The 23,040-nt window shown below is 40.7% G+C and overlaps 1 protein-coding gene across 5 annotated transcripts in view; it reads right to left on the bottom strand.

Annotated features, from left to right (window-relative positions):
• Positions 1–23,040, bottom strand: part of DYNC1I1 (dynein cytoplasmic 1 intermediate chain 1) — a 331,990-nt gene that overhangs the window by 284,135 nt on the left and 24,815 nt on the right. For all 5 annotated transcript variants that reach the window (XM_032642848.1, XM_032642850.1, XM_032642849.1 and 2 more), the window contains exon 2: positions 6,415–6,531. In XM_032642848.1, the coding sequence (XP_032498739.1) occupies positions 6,415–6,522 (108 nt within the window). In that variant the 5' untranslated portion in view covers positions 6,523–6,531. The remainder of the gene's footprint in view (positions 1–6,414; positions 6,532–23,040) is intronic.

Genomic DNA, 23,040 nt, shown 5'->3' with positions numbered 1-23,040 from the left:
TTACAGGCATGATGTTGTCTTAGAGCTTGTCAAAAGCCAATTATCCAGTTATCAGACACACCTTTCTCCCCAGGGGCAAGCTGGGCTCCCTAACAGAAACATTACCTCTTTCAGGAGTGCAAAGTACATTTCAAAGCAGTGAAGCATAATTTCTGTTGTGGCATCTAAAGCAGAAAGAGTTCATGCAACCTTGACTTACTCCCAGATGGTAACCTACACCCCAATTATAAGTAAAATGCATCTTTGCACATAGTGCTAGGCTCAAGGCTTCTATTATTATTCGCCTCAGGCTTAAAATGCAGTCATATGTTTGAAGTTTACCTGTCATCAGAGGGAAAACTGCCATTATGGGGATCGATAAGGGCTAATGAGGATACTAGAAGATTCAGGCACTCTCATATAACCCAAAATTCTGAAGCGGCAGTTTAATCTTGGAAGATATCAAAGTTCACGTTCTTTCCCAATTTTAACATTTAAACTAGCAAGTTCCAAAGCTTATGCATACAACAGAGGCAAAGACAGAACTAAGATAAGAAAAAGGACCTTGCAGAGTGAGGATCTGTATTATTCACATACCATAAAGTTAAAAAAAAGGACTGAAGGAAAAGGGGGAAATGAAAGAAAAGGGAATTACCACTGCCACTGCTAAAATACAAATGAAGAAACGAAGATAAGCAAAATTCATCTCAGGAAGCCAATACAGAATAGCATGGTTTTACAGTGAAGAGTTAAGCCAAAACTGGACTGTCAGCTTCACTGAGAGCAGACAACGTGTTTATTTTGTTCACCACTGTATCCACACATCCAGATCAAGGCTTGACACAGCTGATGCACAATTAGCAATAAAAAAATGTGTTGAATGAATGAATATTCTGCCTTTGGTAATTGCTCTTCTATAGCTATAGAATCTAAGAATTACACACCATTCAGAGCAGTTTCTACCAGCTATATTCCATTCAGTAAGCCCCTTTACACCACCACTGTGAGGAGGAGTCATCTAAGTTTCCAGTGACCCAGTGCTCATAACAAAGCCACTTTTCCTCATCCTTTCAACAAAAACTTATTTAAGGACAACGGAGTGCCGGTGGTAATGAACGCGAGAGATTCTAATGGAGCTTATGTACAGTGAACAGAAAAAGATCCATCTAATCTTCCTTTGAATAAACTTAGGGCATAAAATCTATAACCTTCTGTCATGTATGTCCTATGCAGAAAGGCACAGAATCTGGTTTTTTTTTTAATTTATTCTAACTTTAATCATTTAAAAAAATAAATTTATCTATTTATTTTTTTATATTTATTTTTGGCTGCGTTGGGTCTTCGTTGCTGCACGCAGGCTTTCTCTAGTTGCAGCGAGAGGTGGCTACTCTTCATTGCGGTGCACGGGTTTCTCATTGCAGTGGCTTCTCTTATTGTGGAGCACAGGCTCTAGGCGCGCGGGCTTCAGTAGTTGTGGCGCATGGGCTCAGTAGTTGTGGCTCACGGGCTTAGTTGCTCCGTGGCATGTGGGATCTTCTCAGACCAGGGATCGAACCTGTGTCCCCTGCATTGGCAGGCAGATTCTTAACCACTGCACCACCAGGGAACTCCTAACTTTAATCATTAATCATTCAAAAAACATATTAGAACATAAACTGCGTGTCAACATGCATGGCCAGACACTGTGCAAAAATAGCACACCCAAACTCCACCTCCAATGTGTCACTCCCACGGTACAAGGTGTCTCTACAACTCATTCTCTGCCTTCCACCTTTTTTAATTCTTAAGGAAACAGACAATATAATAACAAATATTAGTAAGGATAAATGTCCATCTAGACGTAACAGAAGCTTAGGAAAGCTATCAAACTCAAAGTTGACCAGGAAAAATGCAAAGTTAGGTAACTGGGACTTATTGGAAATAAAGGCAGTTCCTAACTGTTACCAACTAGCACCTTAAACTGAACAATGTGTTACTTCATCCAAGGCAGTTATACCAAGCCCTAATCATGAAACCTCTAGTTTTTTCCAAGTAAATACTACAGAGTCCTAATACATTTTAATGACTCAACAAGGAGTTTTTGCATACTAGTAATTTAAAATTATGCTCGGTGTCTCTCCCAGCAAATGGTATTTCTGTTTGTGAAGAGGCATCACAGCTGAGACCCAGAGAGGGTATGTGAAGAAAGAAAATTTGTCAGCTGAGAATTGTCAGTCATTTTTCCAAAGACAGCTGCACAGCTGTTAGACGAACAAGTGAGGAAAGGTCGGGAAGCCTCTGTCCATCTTACCTTGCAGCAATTTGGCAGACGGCCAAGGACAGGACGAAATTTCAGGGTGGCCTCATTAAGCACACCTCATTGCTTTAAAGCCAATTTTTCATGACATTGGCTCTGTGTCATAAATGGTGACCACTATATTTATTTTAAAATCAGATTTCATCCGTAATACCACAACCAAGAAAGCAGTTGACATCCAAAGACGCAGAGTGTAATGTTATACATGTACACAGTTTTCTGGATTCTGCAGAGACAACCAACCTGGGTGGTCCCAATTCACACTAGTTTTCAGTCATGGCAAAAAACTGTCACTCAGATTAGCATTAAAGAGCATTTCGTTTCCTTTTATTCTAAACTTGTTTTATTTAAAATATAAGCCTAAATAAAGTTTGAAAATATCAAACTTATAAGCTTAAGGCTATTTCTAACTCTCTACAAACAACACAAAAACTAGAAAATCTTAAACTTAGGAGTCAATGACCGTGGCCAGTTAACTAGAGCACTCCACAGACTCGGGATCTGAAGCTTCCAAGGATATTTGCAGAAAAAAAATCCCGGTCTTTGGAAAGAATGTCTGTGACCAGCATCTCAGACCTGCCCTAACTAGTTTAGGTGTTCATTCATTCATTCACTCGTTAATTCTATAACCCTTTATTGAAGGCCTACTATGTGGCAGGATCTGTGCTGGACATTGACTCAGTAATGAAAAAATACAACCCTGTCCCCAAAAGCTTGTGCTCTATTAGGAGAAAAAGACAAACGAACAAGCAAATGGTGCTAAATAATTTGATAAGGTCAAGGATAGGGTACAGGACTAACTCAGTCATGTGTTAAGAGAAAGGTATTAGAGAAGGCTTTCCAGAGGAAGAGACATCTGAGATGAGAACTGAAAGACATACGGTTAACAGAACAGCAAAAGCCAAGGGAAGAGAATGTTCATAAACTTCCTGTCAACAGAGAGCATTGGCCCATAAGGTGTAATGTAAGAAGCTGCGTCTGCCTGTAATGTGGATTTAGGGAAAAAGGAGATGGAATGGAAAGGGGAGAGCTACTGTGCCTGTCTAGGACCCATGATCAGTGTGAGCTGGAGAAGAGGTGGTGAAAGAATGACCCCAGGTTTCTGATTTGGACAACTGGCTTGGCTGGAAGAGGGGGTCATTCCTGAGACTGGAGATAAAGGGGGACCACTTCTGAGGCTTAGCCCCCAGGGGCATAAGAGCATTTGAAAAAGAAGGATCAGAAGGGATTATTTCCAAGTTTCTTTCAGCTACAAAATGCCATCATCCCAGGAAACTAGGGGCCTTGAATTATAAGACCCTTCTAATAATGGGGCATTTTTGAATAATGGCCTCCCTAGCACTGATCCTGACGAATGTATGCGGCCGTTCTACGGACCCCATTTAGGGCCCATCTCAGAAGCAGAGTAACAGCTGTTTCTCACCAACCAGATCCTCTGCATCTTTCACTGCTCTACATCACCTCCTCGGATCCTCACACAACTCCATGAGGAAGGACCCACTCTTCTCTCCATTTTACAGAAGGGAAACCAGGTTCAGAGAAGTCCCAGAGTCACTCAAGGCCATTCTGTGAAGGGCAGACCCAGGTTTCCTAGCCACATTCAACTTGAAAGCCTCTGTATAACCACTGAGTTCTACTGCCTCTGCCTGACAACACTGGCTTCTCAGAACAAGCCAAGTCATCATAGTCTGACCCAAGGAAAGATCTTTTGTGGGGGAGATGTGGCTGTATAGGGACAGGACTGAAAGCCAGGACACACCTTCAGGATGCTGCAGTGCAGTGGATCCCAAAATCTGGTCCTATTTAGATATTTCAAATCAAGAGACTCTGGGGAGGAGAGGCTGGGATTCTACATTGCCATGGGACTCCAAAGAGCAGAGTCAGGCCTCAACCACCCTGTCAATTTAGAAATGAGGAAACTAAGACTATGTAAAACTTTAATTCCAGAACTAGGTAGAGGCCCAGGAAGGCCCAGAGTCCAGGTGTTCCACACTCTCCACCACCTGCCGTCCCCAGTCTGCCAGGGCTCTGTCTGTTGCATAACAAGCTAAATCCCCATCAAAGCTGCGTGGTATAGGAACAAAAAGGGTGGCCTGTTTCTACCAGTCTTGTTTGCCTGTAATTTCCCCCCCAAATGTGTAAAATGATGAGGATGAAGCAGACAGCATAATCTGGAACCAGATTTCCCATATCACTTCACATTTTGTGGTAATTCTTTGGAATTCAAGTTGGATATTAGAATGTCAGTTTAAAAGGAAACCGGTTATTAGTAAAGGATAACAGGTGCTTTAAAACTACAGTAAGTGTTGACATCTGAAGGAAAGGGAGCATAATAACTTAATGCTTTTTTTGGCTTTGCATGGAAATGAATAGCCATTCCTTGTCAATTCTCACCTCTACTTCACTCAAGACTGCATATGTAACAGCAAAGATCTGTGAAGGAAAAACATTACGCTCGCTGTCAAGGACAAATAAACTATGACATCAATCAAAGTGTAATGGTACCAAGAGAAGCAAGATACCAGAAGTCTAGAGAACAACTTCAATTATGTTTTACTTTGTTGGAAAATAATTGTTAGAAACCTTTTTACCTTGTTCTCCCAGCCTTATAGTATGAAATAGCACTTAGCTTGTAAGGCATCAAAACACATTCTTCTTTTCGCTTAAAGAAAAACTCTGGGGCTTCCCTCGTGGCGCAGTGGTTGAGAGTCCGCCTGCCGATGCAGGGGACATGGGTTTGTGCCCCGGTCCGGGAAGATCCCACATGCCGCGGAGCGGCTAGGCCTGTGAGCCATGGCCGCTGAGCCTGCGCGTCCGGAGCCTGTGCTCCGCAGCGGGAGAGGCCACAACAGTGAGAGGCCCGTGTACCGCAAAAAAAAAAAAAAAAAAAAAAAAAAAAAAAAGAGAGAAAAACTCTGAGTAGGGAAGCAGCTCTGGTTTGTATACACACAAGCATATCACTCTGTATGTAGTTTCCTTCTTAGAAAACTACTCAAAAATATCTGTGGCATCTGGCTTTTGTACAAGATGTGGGCTATTTCTACACCACCACAACGAACTGGAGAATTAAAAATAAACTATTTGTTGGATTCTGACAGTAGAAAAAAACATGATATGGCAGCAAGGCATTGAACTGGGAAGCAAGGGTCCTGGATTCGGGTCTAGCAGGCAGAAAAGCTACATTTCACCTCTGGGTTTCTGCTGCTTTGTTGGCATAAAGAAGGGCCTTAATGGAAGGGCTCTAAAATCTCTTCTAGATTTAACATCTCACACAGCAGGGTCTACTATACTATCCACCCCCTTACCAAAGGAGAAAAATGCAGCTTTCCCTTTACCGGACCTAGGATTCTTATTTACCCTGAAAAAAGTATACATTTAAGAAATCATGGTAGTGGGATGAATTGGGAGACTGGGATTGACATATATACACTAATACATATAAAATAGATAACTAATAACCTGCTTCATAGCACAGGGAACTCCACTTTGCTGTACAATAGAAACTAACACAACATTGTAAAACAACTGTACTCCAATAAAAAAAAATTTTTAATAAAAATAAATAAATTGATGGAAAATACTTTTAACTTTAAAAAAAAAAGAAAAGAAATCATGGTAATCCACTGGCATCATTGTCTATTTTTCTCCTAAAATGTTCTGGCCAGTAGTTTTTTTAAAACCTTCCCTTGACATTAACACTTATTAAGTAGTAACTATATCCTAGGTATTGCTAAGTGCTTTTATAAGATTAACTTTTTTAGTCCTCATGATCAGACAAAATAAACACACTGCTATTCCCATGTTAAGCACAGGGAACTGAGACACAGAAAGGTTAAGGAAATTTCTAACAATAGCGATATCACAGGCCACTTTCAGGGTTCTATTCAAGTCTGGGGTAAACCAGGGGTTCGGGACCTCTGGACCAAATGCTATCTACCATTTATGTGGTGCCTGGCCACTACATGGCAGATGTCAATGACTTTACTACTCTTGAGTATGTATGTAGACATCACTCATGTTATTCAGGTATTGTAAAAGCATTCTTTTACAGGGTCCTCTTTATCCGTTTGACCAGCCTCTCGGAATCAAGTGATTCTCCTTTCCCCCTACCCCCCAACACCCCAGCACCCAGTACTTACCTCTTTCTTTTTCCTCTCCTCTTCCTTCCGTTTCTTCTCTTCTCTTATCTGTGCTAAGCGCTGTTTTTTGCGCTCTAGCTCAGCTTTTAAGTCACTTTTGTCAGACATGTTGGTTTCCTTGGAGCAAAAGAGGAAAAAAAGTGAATATACACAACTTCTCTATTATCATCGCAAAAATCATTCAAAAGGAAATCAAGCTTGAAAATAGAACTTTCTGGCAATAACAGATTGTATACCTTAGCCTCTGTTGATGAATCAAATAAGTCAGATCTGGTCTCCCTCTATATAAAATCTTCCCTTTTCATGTATACATAAATATTTGAAAAAATACAGTGTTATAGTCTATTCTGGTCTGAAGAATAATAGCAACTTACTTCAGAATAAGTAACACATTTTCTGTACAAGTTTCTTAACAACTAAACAAAAAGTTAATAAGAGAATCAAAAAAGAACCATCACCATGACTTCCAATTTAGACGACAATGGACCAATTCATCCCCACACTGAGAAAAGAAAATAGGCTGTCATAAACTCTTAAACACATGCCCTGCTCAAATTTCTATGGGCTCAACAAACATTCCTCCACTGAGACTGGGCACATGGAGATTTCATTTTGCCTAATATTATATGCATCAGGGAAGACAGCCACTGAAGACCTAACATGTTAATCTTCTTTTCCTGTAAAACTCTTCCTGAACTGTCACAATTAATTTCATCTCCAGTACAAACCTATTTCTATAAAACTTTCATTTGCATACTGAATGCAATATTGCTTATCCTGGCACTTCCCCTTTTCAAAGCAAAAGATATTTGTGAACACATGAATGAGGAGACAACACCATGGCAAGTTCTTGGGACCATTTATCTGAATAAGATTTTTAATGTTAATGGTGATGATGATCCTAGTGGTGATGGTGCCAGAAATTTCAAATAAAATGAGTTTGGAGAAGATTCTCACCAATCACAATGATTATATTTGCCTCTTTTCTGCTGCCAACTGGAAACTAAGAAAATGGAGACACTGAGACATGAAGAACTCCTCTCTGACCCAAATTCCTAAAATAAAGTAAAAAAAAAAAACAAACAAAAACTAACCATAAATGTCACGAGTATTCATTTGCATATTATTTGTATGCAACTATGATGAATATATAATGTGTCCCTGAGTAGATGACAAAACGAGGGAAGGCAAAAAAAAAAGCATACAAAGCAATGAAAAATCCTCAAACTTACTGTCACTGTCTTTACAAGGTAATCAAGAACCTGCAGTCACCCTAAGACACTTTAAGATGAATACACACAAAAAAAAAAGATGAATACACACAGTTGGGAAGTGTACTGTGTTCCTACTGTCCTACCATACACATTCTTGCTCATAATGTGATCGCAAAGATTTGTGAAATAATAGCAATAATGCTCATGATAATCCATCTCTGCTATTCGTGATCACGCTCTTCATTTTTCAACAAACATGTGTTGAATGTTTAATCTGTGCTAGGCATTCTCTAAGGTATCGAGTACAAAGATGAGCAGAGCCAGATTCTTTCCTTCAAGGAGTACGTAACTCAACTTTGTGAGCATGTGTGGCTGGAAATGCTCCTTGAGAGATCAGCTTACTGAGTGCCAGATACTTTACATTTATTAGCACATTTAAGTACAACAATCCGAGGAGACCAATATTATTATGAACGCCTTTTTCACAATTCAGATAAAGGAGACTCAGCAAGACCTAAGACTGCATAGTCCATACATGGAAGCACGTCAATTCAAGCATGTCCGTGCTCTGCACCACTACACTCCACTGATCGCCAACGTACAAGTTCAGAGGGGATGCAGAACAAGAGAATAATCAAGATCTGGTGGAGTGGGCGAGGGTGAGCTTTAAGGAAGAAGTGGAATTTGAACTGGATATGGAAGGAGGTCAGGAACTAGCACAGGAAAGGGAGATAGAGACACACAAAGGTCTGCAGAAGAGAGAACCAGCAGGCTGTGTACAAGAGACACAGATGAATCCAAGTCAAGAAATACACACTTTAGTTGGTAAGAATGGACCTGTGGAGGCAAGTGGCAAAGACTTGAAAATACAGAAAAGTGAGTTCCATTGGGTGTAAAGAGGGTTGGGAAATCAGCAGCTCTTTAAAAGAGAAAGTGACAAAACAAACACAGAATATAAATTTGCTTAAGCCTATTCTTGTCCCTGCCTGGGAAACAGATAGGAGCAGAAACTAGAAATACGCAAGCTGCGGGGAGGCTGGTGCCAACATCTATCTGGGTCGATTGCACCTGCACCGGGATGGTAGGTGAATGTAGAGACAGAATGTGCTGGGAATGTGGACTGAAGAGAGCCCAGCCAAGAAGGAAGACGTGACTCTTGGTAGCCTACAGATGTGGAAGCAAATGAGAAAGATTAACAATTCAACTTCGAGACTGTCAAGAGGACGTCAGTGAAACTGGGAAGAGAAGGTAAATAAGGAAGTGATGAAAAAACTTTCAGTGTGTCATAATTTAAGTGTCAACAGCACTTCTGAGCAGAAAGGACGCAGAGATACAACACTGCAGGTGGGTTGAGAAGCTAGATGGGGACTGGGGCTGTGGAATGGAGCATGAACTCTCCTGCCAAGGCCTATTTAAACCTGAGTCACAAATTCATTGTCCTACAGGTGCCAAGTAGATAACTGAGGAAACAAAGCAGTGACTGAGGCCAGCCAGAGAGGAAACATTCTGCCTGCAGGAAGCAGCTCTATCCGGTTCCAATTTGATGGCTGCCATGGAAGAACATGGACCCAAGCAGTTAGATCTGATTTTTTTCCCCAAGAGAAGCCACAGAACTGATAAAAGTAACATTTACCACTAAAACACTGTTAGCCAGTAATTTTCAACACCAAAAAACCTGACAGGAGAAAACTAGAACCTAATTCCAGAAGGCATCTGAGAAGTTACATATACTCTTCCCCAATGGGGGCCAATCTTATCTATGCTTTCAATATTTTTCTGCTGTCAAAAACGAAATGTCTGATCAGAAAAATTACTGTTAAACAATAGCTGTGTCATCCTATGTTGAAAGCAGCCAGTGGAAACTTCTTAGAAAAACTTTAGAATTCTCTAAGAAGTTTCCCTCTCCTCCACATTCCCTTTCATCTCCCTTTCCCAGTCCATCAAAAGTATCTGGCATGACTTCAGTTACATATTATGGTTGTTCAAGAGCAAACCATGTAATAGAACATCCTGTATTTGTTGTGATTTTCTTGCGAAGGACTTCATTCAACAGTGGGAAGTAAGGTGTATTCTCAGTACATTTTTGCAAAGGGCAAAGGTCTTCTTAAAACTGATAAATTTGTCTGACAATGTTGGTCATTCAAGTTGGTGTTACCAGCCATAGAGCCAGTATTTTAAAAATAAACAACAATAACACCAAGGGAACTTAAAAAAAAGTTATGTTATATAGTGACGTTTCAAATAACACTTCACTTTTTAAAGGCAGTAGGAGCACAACGTTAAAAGACAGCTATAGAGAGTACCTTCCACTTACTGATTTTTGGATCTATTCCAAACTGGACACTTTGCATCAACACCTGGGAGAATAAGAAATCTCAAGAGAACACCTTGTAAAGGGTTTGGAAAGTACACATTAGAGTAAATGAATGGGCCTTTACACACAGTGAAATGGCTTAAATAGTGGCACTAAATGCAGTGTCAGCACTGAACTCCACAGGCTTTCCCGGGGGGGCTTGCCAGTCTGACCCACTAAATCTCCCTGCACATTGAACAAAGCAAATCGAGGAGCAAAGAATGGAGGACATGAGTTATAGAGCTTCCTGGGGCTAATGTAGGTCATTGCAAAGGCAATTTTGGTGCTCGCGGTTTAAGAAAATAAGAGTCAAAGGTACCTGCTGTTAATTATCGCTCACTTGCTGCACACACATAAAAAGCTGGTCTCTTTCATTTACAAATGGCAAGGGGTCAAGTAGATACATCAAACCCACCTCTAGGTGTATGTCGCCTCCCTGTCTGATCATCCACCTACTCTCCCAGCCACCAGCCAACTACAGCTCAACTCTACCCTGGCTTAGGAACACTTACAGCTGTCTCGCCCCAGCTCCCTCCATGCCGGGGTCAGTTGATGCACTGTTTATGATGCCTGCCCAGCTCTCCTCCTAGCAGAGTCCCATGTTCTGAATTTGCTTCCCAGGGTGACATTCCTTTTGCCCACATTCTCTCACAACCTACCCACACTTGCCCGATTCATGCTCCTATTCCCTCCCACGTCTGCATCTCAGCTCTCGCCCTCCTGCAAGTTCTCCAGCTATCACTGAGTACAATCCAATGTCACCTCTTTTTTTTTTCCTTTTCTCATCCTGCAAATTACCCCTACCTGACAACAGAAATCTCAACACCTACTAATCTCAATTAGGGTATGGACTCCATATCCTAATTCCCAACTGTAACTTTTTTCAAATTTAAACTCCCTACTTCTGATTTCCCTCTTTTCCCCTGCTTCACCTTATATCCCCTTGTTCACTATGACTCATCTCCATCCATCCTCCCAAGTGCTTCAGTTCTCACATCTTTTGTTTCAGCCCATCTTTGAGTTCAGTAAACTGCCATTGTTATCATCCGAGTAAATGAATCAGTATAAGTCAAGAGCTTAATACTGTGCCTGGCAAATATTAAACACCTAAGAAAAGTTGTTTGTCCTCTTCTTCCTTCTCTTTCTGCCCCTCTTCCCTTCCGCCTCCTCCTCTTTTTCTACCATTATTATTAGTATTACTATTTTTTTACCCAGCAAACTCTTTCCCCCAACTCCACCCTAATTCGATATCCAAAACCATCACTCGAAATTCACTGCAAAGGATCTATACCTTAAAAAAACTTTAACAAGAAACAAACAAAACAAATCAAGCTCATAGACACAGAGAACATATTGATGGTTCTCAGAGCTGGGGGTGAGGGAATGAGTGAAATGGGCGAAGGTACAAACTTCCAGTGAGAAAACAAATAAATCATGGGGATGTAACATACAGCATTGTGACTATAGTTAATAACACTCTACTGCATATTTGAAAGTTGTTAAGAGAGCATATCTTAAAAGTTCTCAACCCAAGAAAAAAAATTATATGTATGGTGACAGATGTTAAACTAGACTTATTGTGATCATTTCACAATATGTACAAATATCAAATGATTATGTTGTACACCTGAAACTAATATAATGTTTTATGTCAATCGTACAATAAAAATAAATTAAATATTAAAAAGTTACAGTGAGAAATACATTAAAGGTATAGCGTGCTTCTCAATCTAAATGGGTTATAAAATGGAATGCACGTGGTTAAAGAGATGTGACTCGAAGAAAAAAATATTTTTAAACAATTAAATGTAGTCATTTAATAGTAGTAAAATTCTTCTCCATTTTTCCGTTGAACATAGGGATTACGTATCAAGCTGTCCCAGGCAGGCATCCTCCCCTATCTTACCCACTTCCCCCAGAGGATGGAGAGGCACATGGAGAAATGGTTTCTTCTCTAGTTAAGAAGTTAGTTACAGGGAGGGTCACTCCTGCTGTTCCATCATAAAAACATCTCACGGTCCTAAGTCTCAAAGAGGAAAGAACGTAGAGAGGAAGGAAGGAAGGAGGAAAACACGAGAGAACAACATGGACACTCAGGAAGTTAAAAACAGAAGTCATCTCACACCTGCCCTTTTCTTCTCAATTCACCCTGTATCTCCTTCACATTTCTTACTCCACACACATCCATAAAGAAAGGAAAATGCTCGACTTTTCTTGAACCCAACAATGAGACCCATCACCTTCATTTCCATTTCCGCACATATGGTCATGGGATGGTTTGATCCTGTTTAGAACCAAGCGTCTAACAGAGGAGAAGCAAAGGGTTTAGCTCTGTTTACACAGCTGCCAAGCAACAGAACCTCCTGAGGCTTAGCTTTTCAACCGTCTAGATCTCTATTTCCTTTCAGTTGTCTAAGTTGGCAGCAGTTTGAGATTCCATTTCTAATGCTGGCATATGCAAATGTATTTTTAAGCTTAAAGTCAGAATCCTAGGAGGTTTAAGTCATTGCCCAGCTGTTTCCAGACGCATTGAAAAAACTACCTAGAAACAAGTTCTCTTTTCCTGCCTAAAAACAGTTGTTCCCGTCAGCTCTTCACTATCAGCTATTGAACTTTTCATCTGCCACTAGGTACATGTAAGAAATTTGATCTTCCACAACCTCCTTCCACCTGCCTGGCTTCTTATACAATATAGCTGCCTCCTTCCACTTGGATGGGAGGCCAAGGGATGAATGGGACCACAACCATTTTTACAGCTATATCACACTGTCAATAAAAAGAGGGTGAGAGAAATCTCAGAAGGAGTTGGCTGGTGAAAGATGTGGGAGGGTTATATGCTAAATTTGTACAGCCATCAGTATACTGGGAAAACAAACATTTTGATAAAATCCATCTCATGGGGGGTGCCCAGGCCTCGTCTACTCATATTGTAGATGAGTTCTCAAACGTTTGGTCTCAGCATCCCTTGGGACTCTTAAAAATTATTAGTGACCTCAAAGAGCTTTTGTTTATGTGGGTTACATCTATTAACATCAGCCACGTTAAAAATTAAAACTGATAAAACTTTAAATACCTAATAATTCTATAATAACAACACTAACCTTTTACTTAACATAAAACTTTTATGAAAAAATAGGCACACTTTCCAAGACCAAAAAAAAATCATAAGAGGGTATTTCTTTTATATTTTCACTTCTCTTTTTAATATCTAGCTTAAAAGAAGTCAACTGGATTCTTACAGGTGTTTGTGCATTCAATCTGCTGTGATGTGCTATTTTAGTTGGAAAGAAAATCTGGTCTCACATGAATGTGTATTCTGAAAAACAATGAGTATCTGAATAGCCTCTCAAAGTAACTGTGGATATTCTTTGATATTACACCAAAAATCAACAAATGGCAGTTTCCAAAAGTTCAGCTGCAATCTGAACGTGAAACCACACCAGTCAATGAACTTTTTTGTACTCTGTTACATTAAAATCCATTGGTCTGTTTTAAACTTTGAATGAATCTTTTATTCATGTATGATTTTATAACATTATGCATTGGTTATTTAGAAAATTATGCAGACTTCTCAAATATTGACACATTCCATTGTACAACATCCAAAAATCACATGTGGTACTATCATTACCAAACTCTTCAGAAGGGTCTTTAGGTATGGTAAAGCTGTACAGCTCATGGTGGCAGATGTAAGTTTCCCAAAACTCTAATTTTTGCTTGAAGCTCAAATTTTATCATTAGCAACAAATATTGTCAATTGTGTTCTTGAAGTGGCAAGCTCACATCATTGATTTTTGAGAAAATTTCTGCCAAATAACCAAGCCTAAATAACCATGGTTTGTCTATGAATTGTAGTTTCAAGTAAAAAATAGTGTTTCTTGAAGAAAGGCAGCTAATTTAGCTCACAACTCAAACACTGCATAATTGCTTTTCCTTAGACAAACACTGGACTTTGGTAAGCAGCAGAAGTGCCTTATATGCCCCCATTTGTCACACAGAAAAGACGTGTGCTCAAGGTTAGAGATTTAATGTAACTAGTATTTTTTTCCGCTTCATGAAGGATACTCTTCAGTGAAACTATTTGTCTTTTTAGCTGCAAGTGTGTGGCAGTGAGGTGCAACACCACTACTAGGAGTTTGGTGCCCTGTCTCAATTCATGCTAAAGTACTAGCAGTTTGACCTACCATCACTTTCACACAGTCCTTGCAAATGTCAATACAGTGGAAAAGACAAAAAACATTTTAGCATTATTATGACAATAATTTTGACCTTTACAGACCCCTGAACACATCTTGGGATTCACAGGGATCCTCAAACCACACTTTGTCTTAATCTACTTCTGATAAGATGGAGTTGATTCTAAAGTCTATAGAGACATTTACTTAACAAAATTTTGCTAAGAGTTTATATTGGCAACCTAAACAGAGGGGGTTAGAGCTCTTTCTTTTGCAGAAAAGAAAAAGTAAAAGATAACAGGAATAAAATCACTGAGCATAGAAAATTCAGATTAGAGTCAAGAAACTACAATGATTTAGAAATATATTTATAATGATTTAAAAATACCAGGAAGATCTAAGACGTCTGGATACATCATTAGAAAGACTGGATTTAGGGAGATGAGGCCTTGAAGAAAAGGTTCCATAGAACTTTGTGTGAAGGATTTCTTATTCCTCACTTGCCTACACCAGGTAATTGGTAAGGAAGACAAACTAAGAAGCCTTCTCTCACTCCCCATTCTCCTCCCCCCATAACACACACACACACACACACACACACACATACACACAATTAATGGGTCTTCTTCGTCTTGCGAAGTAAGTGGACTATGATGGTTGTTAATAAAGTCAAGGCTTCTCTGTTATATGAAAAGTTTTTATTCTTTTAATTTTGCTGCTTTTACAATTACAATTACACATGTTTGTTTCAAGATAAGAAACTTTAAAGATTTCATAATCCAGTACCAGTATTTTACCCATAAACAGGGAAACTGAGCTGCATTTATCTAAAGTGTACAACTATTAAGTGGTCAAGTCAGAAATGGAAACACCAAAACCCTTTATTTCTTGAATATTTTTCATTAAACAATGCTTCCTTTTCAGGGTTTACTTATTCAAGATTTCACTCCCTTTAGTCACAAGAAAGCTCTTCTTAAACAAAAGGCACTTAACGGCGGATCCTGATCAGTCTACTTTCAATCACTCTCTATCACCACCTGGTGGCAGCAAATGTAAATTGCATGGGAGAGCTGACAGGAGAAAAGACTTTGCCTCTGAAATTCCCAGCCACACCTCTAAGCCAATACTGGATAGTCCCAAGCACCACAAGAGTTTCATCTACATAGGAAGGATCTATTTATGTTAACAGAGAACAGGTTTGGAGGGGAAAAAATCTTCGTATATACATATAGTTAAATATTGATGTTGAGTTTTCGAGGCTCCTTTTAATTTTATTCATATTGGGTTGGTTCTTGACTAGGAAATCAGGCAATATTTGCACAGTAAGCTGTTAGTATCTCTCTTCTTGGGTTTGTGAGCTATATTTAAGATTGTGTTTGCATCGTGTCTCTAGCCCTACTTTCATCACTTCAAGATTCTAAGCTACCCAAATTGTACTGCCTCAGCTGTAACCTGAGGACGGGCAACTGCAGCGCACTGAACAGGAGGGCCTCTCCAGCACTCAGCACAGAGGCCCATTATGCTAGAGAAAAATCAATCCATAGGGTATCTGCCGTCTCATCTAGTTAACAGAATAGAGACGAGAGCTCTTAAATTTTAAAGGACTCAAAACCCATTGTCAGCTTTGCCAAAAGCTCTGGAAAATTTTGAGTCATTTCTGACCCCTACAGTGCATTCCATCCATTTCAAGACTCAACGTGCTTCTCTTTGGAAAAGGAATTGTTCCTCAATTAAGAGATTCATTCATTCATTTCTTAGAGCATCTTCCCTTGGGAAACACTCAGATGATTTATCAAGAGTCCTTAGGAAATGAGCATTTCAAGGACCATCCTTGAAAGAATATAAAACTAAAGATGGAACAGTTAGGATACTGGAAGAGCAATATTTTGGCACTGGGTCCCAAAGAATCAGGGCAGAAAAGGGACTGGAAAATAGAATCAGAAGAAAGGAGATGGGAGCCTTCTGGACAGTATCACAAGGAAAACTAGAGTGAAGAAAGAAGTGAGGCCTTACACAAAGGATCCTGTAAAACACCTAACCTCAGGTTAAAATAGATGGGAAAGATGTATCATCTGCCTAGGCCAGGTACCAGTAAAGAAGCCAAACAAAGAAGGCTACCACCACTACTACGCTTTATATGAGGTTATGTATCTGTGCTCCTCGGGGTTCGAAAGCACTTCAAAGCAAACAAAAACGAACACTCTCAGGGAGCACGTGCAAAGTGGCAGCTTCTCCACAGACCTGATGTGAGCTTCCTTCGGCACCTGCACAGTGGCTCCTCAGCCTGCAACTGAGCTCACAGTAGACTTCCAATAAACACTTGCAGCTAGCTGTATAAATGGGTTAAAGATGGCCCCTGTGTACTGGCCCCTATGTTGTTTACTTCTTATCAGGCTAGGACCACTAGATTTGAGCACCCACCAGCATTAATCACAAATTCTTACACGTCCAATCGCTTTAAATATAGCTCAAACAAGCACATTTTTAGCCACTTAGAGATCTTCTGCTTTGCATACCCTGCAAAGTTGCACCCACTATCTGCCAGTCATAGACAGGACAATGCTGTGGCTATGAGAGACCTTTAGCAGCCCTTCGGCGCTCTCTGATCCACAGGCTCCCCCGCTTGCTCCAAGCAGCACCACCAAAACACATGGCCTCCCTCTGATTCCCTCTTCCCTTTGTGGGTGGTGGTCCCATGCTGCTGTCCCTGGAGGGTGTCCCTCTATCAGGGACAATCCCCTCTCATGCAGTCCCATCCAAGTGCTGCCCATGTTGTGCCACAATGCCACCTCGTGATCCTGTTTTTCCCTCGATCAGCCCTGAAATCCTTGAACTCACCATACCCCACCCCCAGCCAATTTTCACCAGTCCTCCCAATTTTACACCTAGTATTTCCAAGCCTGCCCTCACCTATCCATGCCAATCCACACAGCCCAATGCCAGGCTTCACATCACTCATCTGACAACTGCAACCCTGTCTCCGTGCAAACCTTGCTCCCCATGACCCTCCCCACCCTCCACTGGGAGTCAGAATGAGCTTTCTGTCATTCAAATCTGATGAGTACACTCCCTTGCCTAAAACATGTCCATGACTCCCTTTTAGTTGCAAAATGTGTCCCAGCTCCCCATCACGGCCCTTAAGATGCTCTTATTGCCCACCTCTCGATCCACAGAGGCCTCCTCTCCCTATTTCACATTTTACTGGCAGGTACCAAGCTGCTTCCTTCCTTTGTACCTTTGCAAATTCCAGCAATGCTCTTCTCACCATTCATTACGCGATGATGCCTATTCATCTTTCTCTCGTGGCTCAATCACATCCCCTCCAGAAAGACCTCCTACGGTCTCAAGACTGGGCCGAGCACTCTCCCTGGCGGCCCTAGAGCACCTGAGGCTGGCCTGCTGAGACATGAACCACATGTTCCACCTAGGCATGCCTCTGTTCTGTTCGTATGATGCTCTCCTCCTGTTACACCAACAGCTCCTCTAAAGGAGGGGCCACATCTAATTTATCTCTGTACTTCTAGTGCCCAGCAGTAAGTGCTCAAGAATATTCCTTGAACTGCTAAATTACCATTAGACAGAAGTGTGAAATTTTCCACAATTTCACTATTGGGATTTTTCTAATCATCAGTACGATGGGTGAGCGCACTAAGGTTTTCAATGATCCAACTCAGAAAAGTTCTTCCTTATTCTGCAACAAATCTTTATTTCCATGGGCGTGGGGGTGGGAATTGATTTTTTTCATCCATTAGGACACGTGCATCAAACCCACAATCCTAGCATTGCCTCATCTATTGTACCATCTTTTCCTAAATCAGTACATCATATACCCATTGATATAATGTTCTCCTGCCTGGCTTACATTTTTAATCTCTGTTTTTTGACTCTAAAAGGATTATTTAGCAAAATCCATTCAATTTATAATTGACACCCTCCATTATCTCAGCCAAAAACTCAGCAATCTAGAAGCCCAAAATGCCTCGAGGATAAATCATCATGCTGATAGTTGGGCTTTCTCCTTAAAAGTGATGTAAAAATATCAGTGCTTTAGAACAGAGCCATCCATTGCACTTGAAGCTGTTTTCTCTGAGTTGCCAAGATGATAAATGAACGTGTCTAAAAATAAACGACTCCCGGGTAACCTGTGGGGCTGATCTTTCGAATAACTGATAACAAGCAAATCTTCAGACATGACTAACTTTAGCTTTGACTCCGAGTCCTTGCCTACCATCCCTATAAAGGGGCCAGATGTTCTGCACAGCAAAGTTAAATCAAGACAGCCCTGGCTGCAGAAGACCTAAATAGACAGTTCTCCGAAGAGATATACAGATTTCCAACAAACACATGAAAGAATGCTCAACACCACTAATCATTAGAGAAATGCAAATCAAAACTACAATGAGGTATCACCTCACACCAGTTAGAATGGGCATCATCAAAAAATCTACAAAACCACCCTCAAATGCTGGAGAGGGTGTGGAGAAAAGGGAACACTCTTGCACTGTTGGTGGGAATGTAAATTGATACAGCCACTATGGAGAACAGTATGGAGGTTCCTTAAAAAACTACAAATAGAACTACCATATGACCCAGCAATCCCACTACTGGGCATATACCCTGAGAAAACCATAATTCAAAAAGAGTCATGTACCACAATGTTCATTGCAGCTCTATTTACAATAGCCAGGACATGGAAGCAACCTAAGTGTCCATTGACAGATGAATGGATAAAGAAGATGTGGCACATATATACAATGGAATATTACTCAGCCATAAAAAGAAACAAAATTGAGTTATTTGTAGTGAGGTGGATGGACCTAGAATCTGTCATACAGAGAGTGAAGTAAGTCAGAAAGAGAAAAACAAATACCGTATGCTAACACATATATATGGAATCTAAAAAAAAAAAAAAAATGGTTCTGATGAACCTAGGGACAGGACAGGAATAAAGATGCAGACGTAGAGAATGGACTTGAGGACACGGGGAGAGGGACAGGTAAGCTGGGACGAAGTGAGAGAGTGGCATGGACTTATATACACTGCCAAATGTAACATAGTTAGCTAGTGGGAAGCAGCCGCATAGCACAGGGAGATCAGCTCGGTGCTTTGTGACCACCTAGAGGGGTGGGAGAGGGAGGGTGGGAGGGAGATGCAAGAGGGAGGAGATATGAGGATATATGTATATGTACAGTCGATTCACTTTGTTATAAAGCAGAAACTAACACACCATTGTAAAGCAATTATACTCCAATAAAGATGTTTTAAAAATGTTATATAAATAGAAAAAAAACCCATTAGTCTATATGTAAAGGTCACTACTTTAGGTATCACTTGTCCTACATACTAAAAGGTCACTGTGAATTTCATCACCACGCATGTTGTTGTCTCTAAAGATTGTGCACTCATATCTTTACCTGTTAAAATGAAATGACATCTATTTGTTTCAGATACATATATTATCATTTTTCAAATATTCATGGATGTAGTAAATTCATAAAATTCATATTTGTTTTAAAAAAAAAAAAGACAGCCCTGGCCAACAGGGCTGCCTATTGAGGGTACTCTATCCTGATAGAGGATACAGGCAAATTCAAGCTGCCTAGAGGTTCTTGCAACTCACAAATGAGAACGAATTTAAACTATCACACTAAAGGAAATAAAATAAAGACACATTGATAAAAATAAGGGAAGGAAAATTTTAATGCTTAAATAATAAAGCCAAAATAGATTTTTCTCAATATATATGTTCACAAAGTCAATTTGTTTTTAATCTTCTAAAAATATAAGTTATTAAGATATCTCTAGGGCTTCCCTGGTGGCGCAGTGGTTGAGAGTCCGCCTGCCGATGCAGGGGACGTGGGTTCGTGCCCCGGTCCGGGAAGATCCCACATGCCGCGGAGCGGCTGGGCCCGTGAGCCATGGCCGCTGACCCTGCGCGTCCGGAGCCTGTGCTCCGCAACGGGAGAGGCCACAACAGTCAACAGTGAGAGGCCCGCGTACCAAAAAAAAAAAAAAAAAAAAAAAAAAGATATCTCTACATTTTCAACCACTTCATTCAATACCCTCCCAAATTAACTACAAAATACAAATTTGTAATTAAGCCTACCTAATTTTAAGGACGACTGATCTTGGTTGAAGTTATGATGAGTGGAGAAACTCACATAGAGAGGGACCTGCTAAGTAACACTCTACCCTCCCACCAAAGCAAACAACTTGACACGTGAAAAGCCAAGATTCAAACCAAAGTCTCCAGTGGCTCTTTTTTTTTTTTTAAACATCTTTATTGGGGTATAATTGCTTTACAATGGTGTGTTAGTTTCTGCTTTATAACAAAGTGAATCAGTTATACATATACATATGTTCCCATATGTCTTCCCTCTTGCGTCTCCCTCCTTCCCACTCTCCCTATCCCACCCCTCCAGGCTGTCACAAAGCACCGAGCTAATCCAGTGGCTCTTAACTACTGCATATGCCCACGTCTTTATGTTTTTCTCATCTTCCGTCACCCCACGCTATTATTGGCTTTAACATCTGTACTGGTTTATTCTATTTCCCTTGTATTCTTTCTCTGCCGTTGTCACCCACTTTATGTCAGCAGTTTCCCTTCTCATGTTTGTTCTACAGGTGATACAGAATAAGACAGCTGAGAAAAACAAAGGACTACTAAAGATCTTATAAGTCAACATAGTCTGTAGCACTACTGTGCTCACAAGAAGGCAGTAAGAAGGCTCCATAGAGTTGGTGACTTAACAAACCATCCCAGAGGAAAACCAGACCTGCAGACAGCAGAAGGTGAGGGGTGCATCCCAGGCAGAGGGAAGCATGGACAAAAGCAGGGAGATAGGAAAGAGAATGGCCAGTCTGTGGGACAAGTAACTGGATATAAATGGGACACTCAGCGCAAAAGAAGATGGAGGAAGATGAGGATGGATGTGGATCTCATCTCTCAGAGATGAGATCCCAAAGGCTGAGTGACCAACTGTCCCAGTCTGCACAGAGATAAAGGAGTTCCCTGGATGCAGGACTTTCAGCACTTCAACCAGGAAAGCCCCAGGCAAACCTGGACAAGCTGGTCACCCTACAGCCAAAGACCTGCTATGCCATACTTTAAAGAGGTCTGAACTTCTCTGTAGGCAGCAAGGAATTACCAAGGATTCAACCAAGTACAAGACTAGATCATTTATCGCTGGCATGTAATACACACAGCCTTTTTAAACATGGGTTGCAACCCACTGATATGTTACAAAATCAAATTCGTTAGTAGTCACAGGGAGCAGTGTTTGTGATTAACATATTAGAACTACTAGAATGCACACTGCACATAGTAAGGACAACTATTGTTTCATGGAACTTGGTTTTGGACACACAAACATGCATTGTGACATATACATAGTATTTTTTTATTGTCAATTGGGGTTAAAAGAGATTGAAATATATTGGGCTACATCAATTGTAAAATCAATAAACTTTCAATTATAAACTTGTCTCTACCTTTGTCTTTTCTCAGCCAATATTTTGCAATGGCATGACACCCACAAATCATGGTGATGTTTGCACAGTACGCTGAGGTGAACAGAGAAAGCTGTTCACTACCACAGGAGCCTGGCCTGGGCTCTGACTATCATGAGGGCCAAGAGGTTAATATCTGGGTGCACATGCAACCTGCAATCCATTTGCAGGGCACTGGAGAGGAAGCACTTCCACAGAAGGACCAAAGCAAGCTCAGTAATATTTGAGTCTACCAGAGGAAGAAAGTGAAAAAGATACCAAATAAACTCCTGCGTGCTTCAAGGCACAAACACATCAAGGTGGATGTACTTAGAAAGATTAACCCGCTTTTCCAGCTACCCTAGTATGCCCGTAAGAATGCAGAAAATCAATACCGTGGGGAATGCAGGATCAGGGCCTATTTCCTGCAGGCCATGTCAGCACAAATGCTGACTGACCCTAGGATTTGGATGTCTGCCATTTGTCTCATCAGCACAACCTTTATATTCCTTTTAGAAAGCAAATACCCATCTGAAAAGCTTGGCTGCAGAGTCCCCGGCCTGGTCTGCACACAGCATTCTGCACATGAATGGATAACTCAGTGGAATGAGGCAGTATTCAGAACAGATTTCTCAACTAGTCCTTAAAGGCTTAAACCCTTCTGATACTCATGTGCATTTTTTAAATTCAAGACTTCTTTTTTTTTTTAATTTAGCTAGAGTCAGTTTCAACCATCTGTCTCTTTGAGTGAAAATAGGAGTCAGGCTTGTATATATGAGCTGTTGAAGAAAACCAATTTTGGCAAAAAAAATTAAAGTGGAAGAAGAATTATATCTCCATTTTCGAGACCATGCTAAGGAGTAACAAAATATCCAAAGTAAGGAGGAACTTACATGAACACATCTGTCTCCTTTTCTGCCTGTTAGGCTGCCCCCATTCCTGACCGCTCCTTGACTGAACTTCACTGCAAGTAGACCTCTGCCCCCCAGTCATCGCCTTGAGAAGTAGCAGAGTGGAGACATAAAAGGGATTTCCTGGATTTGAGTGACAACATTTAGGGGTGTGGGAGACGATAATGGTAGGTAGTCCCCAAGAATTTGGAAATAATGGGACTAGAGCATGATCACTTTCTGAAAGTTAAACTACACCTTATCTTTTTTTTTTAACTTTTAATTTTATATTGGAGTATAGTTGATTAACAATGTTGTGATAGTTTCAGGCATACAGCAAAGTGATTCAGTTATACGTTTTCCCATTTAGGTTGTTACGTAATATTGAGCAGAGGGCTTCCCTGGTGGTGCAGTGGTTAAGAATCCGCCTGCCAATGCAGGGGACACGGGTTCGAGCCCTGGTCTGGGAAGATCCCACATGCCGCGGAGCAACTAAGCCCGTGCGC

The sequence above is a fragment of the Phocoena sinus genome, chromosome 9 (assembly GCF_008692025.1).
Source record: "Phocoena sinus isolate mPhoSin1 chromosome 9, mPhoSin1.pri, whole genome shotgun sequence".
In the NCBI taxonomy this organism is placed as follows: domain Eukaryota; kingdom Metazoa; phylum Chordata; class Mammalia; order Artiodactyla; family Phocoenidae; genus Phocoena; species Phocoena sinus.
This window is presented reverse-complemented; position numbering and strand designations above follow the sequence as displayed.